The following is a 5894-nucleotide window of genomic DNA, read 5'->3' as shown; positions in this document are numbered from 1 at the left end:
TAAGTGAGAATATAAGAAACTATGAGGAGAAATCAGCACTCAATGCCCAGCAATTCTGTTTACCATTTGTCCTGGCCCAAAGTAAGTTCAATTGTACAGGTTATTTTGTTCACCAGAAATGTACACATTGATATTCAGGGAACAATTTTTCCATCATATACAAACCATATATAAAAAATTTCCTTGGGATGCCGGTGGCTCAGTGGGTTGGACCTCTGGCTTTGGCTCAGGTCATGATCTCAAGGTCCTGGGATCAAGCCCCATGTAGGACTCTCTGCTCAGTTGGGAGCCTGCTTCCCCCTCTCTCTGCCTACCTGTGATTTCTCCGTTAACTAAATAAATAAAATCTTAAAAAAAAATCCTTTATACATGTTAAACTTAAGGAGATCAAATTTTACTGAATCTTATCAGATACAAAATAATAATAATAATAATAATAAACAATTTATCCAGAGATTATTTTGTGTTTTAAGTTTATTGTATCATTGCATCTCCTAATAGTGCATCCTGTGAGTTAAGTAATGTTAGTTCTCTGGTTCTAATAAAAACACGGTCCCCTAGAAGTTAAAAAGATTTGCCCAAAGAGCTACTAAATAAGAATAAGGAAAAGAACTGTGTGCCTTCTATGAGTGAAAGGAGCTGGTTTTTATATGTTTACTACTTGCCTCCAGCTTGGACAGTGTAGTAACTCTGAGTAAATAAGAGAGTCTAGTACTTCAGAATGATGGATATCAGAACTCAGTGTTTTACTGTTTGTCCATTTCAACATAACACATGCTTTTGACCAAGCTTCACTCAGACCTTGTTTCAATACACAGGAGATAGTTGGTCATAAGTCTACCAATAACACACACAAACATATAAGCATACTCCTTAGAGATGTGTACAAGTACCTCATGTATCACCTCAATCCCTGCATTTGTCTCAGTTCATATTAACTCACTCTTCTGAGAATTGATTTTGGTATATTTTTCTTCTTTTCTAATTCCCTTCTAAAACCATTTGTTTTATGGGTCGTATGAGCTTACTTCCAAAACTGAGATTTCATGTATTTTTGAAGGCATTAGGTATTGTTTTATAGGTTGGAAAGTGAATTCTAGAGAGAACAACTTACAAGTGGATAACTAATCTAGGTTCAATATATTTTTGATGGGCTTACTATATAATAGTTTTATATTTTTTGCCAAAAAATATTACATATTCTTGAGAAAAGAAATCAAATCAGAAAAGATTTTGGTTCTGTTGTGTAGCATTCTTTCTGATGGGTTGAGTATTTCCTCTGACCCATCCTGAAGGTCCTCAAAACATCACATACCACAGACACAGAAAGACAAAAACGATCACACATATAAGGTAGAAATATTACAATTCTATACTTTTAAAAATAATCCATATATTTTTTGGAAAATTAATAGTTTAAACCAGGTCAAACCAAACTATACTAGACAGACTTAATTTCCTATGAAAGAGGCAGAATGTTTTCCCTTGATATTCCATAGGTTTCATAGACCCATGAAGAAAAAACAAAACAAAACAAAACAAAATATAATTAGTTAGGTTTCTGAAAAGTTTAAGAGCAGAAATACTAAAAGAAACTTTCCTGACATTAAAGACAAGCATTATCTCATTTATGGTTTTACCTAGACTTCTTCTTGGCTGTGGGGCAGAAGTAATTCAGTTGAGAAAACTATGTGTGGAAACAATACAATCATTATGCTGAGAAAAGGCAAGTGCTTTGGCAGAGAGAAATGTCTTCCCAAATGGGAACCAAAACACAGAGCTGACTTGATTATGTGATTAAAAAGACAAGGGATAACTGAAAATTAAAATAGTAGCACCTCCAAATGCAGAAAATAAGTAAAAAGACCCAATAGGTGTCTGAGATTCAGCCAGTTTTCATTCATTCCCTGATAGCTACATGAAATGTATGTTGAATTTTTAAACTTTCTGATATTACATATTTTATTACATATTTTATTAATTAATGATAGTTCATAGTGTAACGGGAAGTTCTGGGTAGTGAGAACAAACAATAAAGTCATTTATTAAATTAATTCATTAATTGTTTATTTATTAATTTGTGTGGGTTCATTGCTGGAAAATGGATAAAAGAAAAATGAAGATATAGTTCATCTTCGGCTGAGTTGACTCAAACCAGGAAAACATAAGAAAAAATACTAATATGGGGCAGATGATTAATTTAAAAGGAGTAAATGTACAGTTTCATAACAACAAAAGAACAGAGAAAAATCAGAAATACTTCTGGTCTATCTGTGAATTGGCAAAAACTTCTGGAAAAAGAAAATATCAGGCTTGTGACTTACATTTAAGACATGAACTCAAGGGCACCGGGGTGGCTCAGTGGGTTAAGCCTCTGCCTTTGGCTCAGGTCATGATCCCAGGGTCTGGGATCGAGCCCCACATCGGGCTCTCTGCTCAGCTGGGAGCCTTCTTTCTCCTCTCTCTCTGCCTGCCTCTCTGCCTACTTGTGATCTCTGTCTGTCAAATAAATAATTAAAATCTTAAAAAAAGAAAAAAAAAGACATGAACTCTAACGCAGAGTGGGGGCAGCATTATAAGCAGGAAAGATAGAAGAAACATATAGCTGATAGACTTTAGAGTATGTTTGAAGAATGTGGAGTTGGGTGTAGTTGGTTGAAAGCATCCTAGCAAAGGGAAAAAAAAAAAAGAAGAAAGGTAAAGAAAGAGGAAAGATATATAACGTGTTTCCAGTAGCCATATGTCCTAGCAAAATCTTCACATGTGTTAGCCAAAGTACTGCTACAACTTTATACAGAACAATATTATGCATTTCGTAGACATTTGAAAAATGAGAATGCATATATAATTAAAGCAAATTGCCAAGACCCAAAGATGAAAATGTACCCGAGTCAGCAATCACCCAGCTCTCCCTGACCTCCCAACCTGTCATTGTAATGCCATAATTTCTACCAATGTAATGCCTTCTGAGATTAGCAAATTTGGCCAGGACGAATTTTGATAAGCAAGAGAGAAGTTTGGATTTTATTCAAGAAAAATAGGGTTCCATCTATATTTTTGGAAAGGGCTGTGCTATGTGTTTTAGAAAATCATTTCTAGCATTCCTCAAACCCATTCAACCACATCTGCCACTAGTTGGAAACTTTAGCATGCAGATTGCAATCTGAACTATAGTAACTTTCTTCTTTGACTCTTAAAATGTTAGAGATCATTTAGTCCAACTCCCCAAGAAAGCTATATATCTTCTACAACATCTCAAATAATAAATGCGCTGGGAACACAGGATGAGAAGTAAAGTAAATATCATCTTTACCTGAATTTTTTTTTTTAAAGATTTTATTTATTTATTTGACATAGAAAAACCAGGGCGGGGAGTGGCAGAGGGAGAAGCAGGTTCCCTGCTAGGTAGAAAGCCCTATGCAGGGCTTGGTCCCATGATCCTGATCATGACCTGAGCCACATGAACCACCAAGGTGCCCCTACCAGAATTTTGAATGTATCATTTTAGACCACACTTTCCCCATGGCAATTCTCATCTCCATGTTTCTCAGGGTGTAGATGAGAGGATTCAGCATGGGAGCAATCACAGTATAAAACACAGAGACTTCCTTATCCTTGTTCTCACTCCCGGCAGGTAGAACATAAATATAGATACAAGGCACAAAGAATAAGATGACAACCATTACATGAGAGCTGCAGGTTGAAAGAGCTTTGCGTCTCCCTACAGAGGAGTATGTCCTAAGGTTGTATAATATGAGAATGTAAGAAGCCACCAGGACAAGAAAGACAGCAACCACCACCATTCCTGAGTTTGCAATCATTAAGATATTAACAACATGAATGTCTTTGCACACCAGTTTTAAGAGAGGCTTCACATCACATATGTAGTGATCGATCTGATTAGGACCACAAAAAGGTAAATGGAGTACAACCAGCAGTAGAGCGACAGAGTGCCAAAAACCCACACCCCAGGCCATGAAGACCAACATGTTACACCTCCGCCGGTTCATGAGGACCATGTAGTGCAGGGGCTTGACAATGGCAACATAGCGGTCTAAAGCCATGGACACCAAGATGAATATCTCCACACCCGCCAGCAAGTGGGCAGTGAAGAGCTGGGTCATACAGTTGTTATAGGAAATGTTTTTTCTTGCTGTGACCAAGTCCCTGATTAGCCTGGGGACCACCGTGGAGGTGTAGCCGAGATCCATGAGGGAAAGGTGACAGAGAAAATAGTACATTGGTTGTTCGATTAGATGGCTGCAGGTGATCGTGAATAAGATGAGAAAATTTCCCATTAAGATTACCAAATAACAAAGCAGGAAGAAGAAAAAGAACAGTAGCTCCATTTGCTTATTTCCCCACAGACCCATGAAGAGAAATTCTGTGACATTGTTCTGATTTTCCATGTGGTTGAGGTGATTCCAGAGACATAATAGAAACTTAATTTATCTGAAATAACACAGAACATATGACATCTACAATAGCCTTTTAAAATTTTGTAATATTTATAAATTGACAAAATATTTATAAATTGACAAATATGTAGATTTCTTGCTGATTTTTTTCACTTACCTAATACACTCTAGCTCCATCCACATTGTTACAAATGGCAAGATTTCATTATTTTTTAAAAGATGTTATTTATTTATTTGACAGGCAGAGATCACAAGTAGGCAGAGAGGCAGGCAGAGAGAGAGAGAGGAGGAAGCAGACTCCCTGCTGAGCACAGAGCCAGATGCGGGACTCGATTCCAGGATCCTGAGATCATGACCTGAGCTGAAAGCAGAGGCTTTAACCCACTGAGCCTTCCAAGTGCCCCAAGAGTTCATTATTTTTAATGACTAATAATCGACTGTACATACACACCACATCTTCTTTATTTATTCACCAGTTAATGGACATTTGGGAATTTATATATAATATCCCAATCACACAAAATGTTCCATATATCCAGGAGAACTAAAGATATATTCTTGAAATAAGGACAAAATCAAGGCTCTGGATCATAGCAGAAATTGGTTGATAATTAGTTGATAAAAGTTTCAGTGAGTCTTCTTTTTGACAGGTTTGGTGATGAGTCAGAACATGGAGAGGCAGGGTAAAAGGAACTGGGACACAATCTGGAATCTGAATATAAGTTCCCCAGTCTGTTATAGCAGTTTATTATTATATACAAGCTTTCCCTTTTTTCTAATCATTTTAAAGACATATTTTGAGGTTGCTGTTTAAAATGCTAGAAGCACTGTGGAGAGCTAGTTATCTTCTACTGAAATATTGAAGAACCCAAGGCAATTAAAGAATGTGTTGCATATTTAACTATGCAGTTAAGCAGCATAGCCACTAAGATGCAGTAGAACTTGGAGCAGAGAGTGACTATATTGAGCCATCACCTTTTACCTGTAACCAAATGTCTGCCACAGCGGACATAATTTGCCTAAAAGTCTTAAAGTCAATGAATTATTTTAATGGTGCCACTGAAGGCACAGTATGATGTAATGGACAGATTTCTAGTCTAATGATCATGAAGGTGAGTGTCCAAGCTCCTATGTCTTGTTACCTTTCTCTTGTTATTATGGAGCAATTCATTCTCCCTGATCCTCTTTCTTCAGCTGGTATTGGAACCAATCATACTGGATCTGTCTGTCCTGTTTCCAGGGCAAAATAAATAAAGTTCATTTAGGGATATGATATACAGACGCTTATGATTCTGATATGATTAAGTCTGAAGAAGAATGCTCCCCAAAATGGAAAGCAACAAGTTGTTGTATAAGAAGATAGTTATCAGTACTTCCATCAGTTCATTGGATTTACCTGTGGATTTTATATTCTTCCACAATGGGATTAGTTGAAGAACTCATGTTAGACATACATTGAATGCAAAGAAAAAAAAA

At 36.7% G+C, this 5894-nt stretch overlaps 1 protein-coding gene across 1 annotated transcript; it reads right to left on the bottom strand.

The window, feature by feature from the left end:
- Positions 1 to 3479: 3479 nt before the first annotated feature.
- Positions 3480 to 4409, bottom strand: LOC101678592 (olfactory receptor 4P4-like). The gene has a single exon (XM_004782274.2). It carries the CDS (start codon positions 4407 to 4409, stop codon positions 3480 to 3482), a length of 930 nt encoding a protein of 309 aa, XP_004782331.2.
- Positions 4410 to 5894: the final 1485 nt, after the last annotated feature.

The sequence above is a fragment of the Mustela putorius genome, unplaced genomic scaffold (genome assembly GCF_011764305.1).
Source record: "Mustela putorius furo isolate JIRA1106 unplaced genomic scaffold, ASM1176430v1.1 tig00000127_pilon_pilon_pilon, whole genome shotgun sequence".
Taxonomy (NCBI): Eukaryota; Metazoa; Chordata; class Mammalia; order Carnivora; family Mustelidae; genus Mustela; species Mustela putorius.
The sequence above is the reverse complement of the archived record's forward strand: the minus strand, read 5'-3'. Positions and strand labels throughout refer to the sequence as shown.

Bases quoted from the DNA above. Each gene is read 5' to 3' on its own strand.
- LOC101678592 (XM_004782274.2), bottom strand. From the start codon at position 4,409: ATGGAAAATCAGAACAATGTCACAGAATTTCTCTTCATGGGTCTGTGG.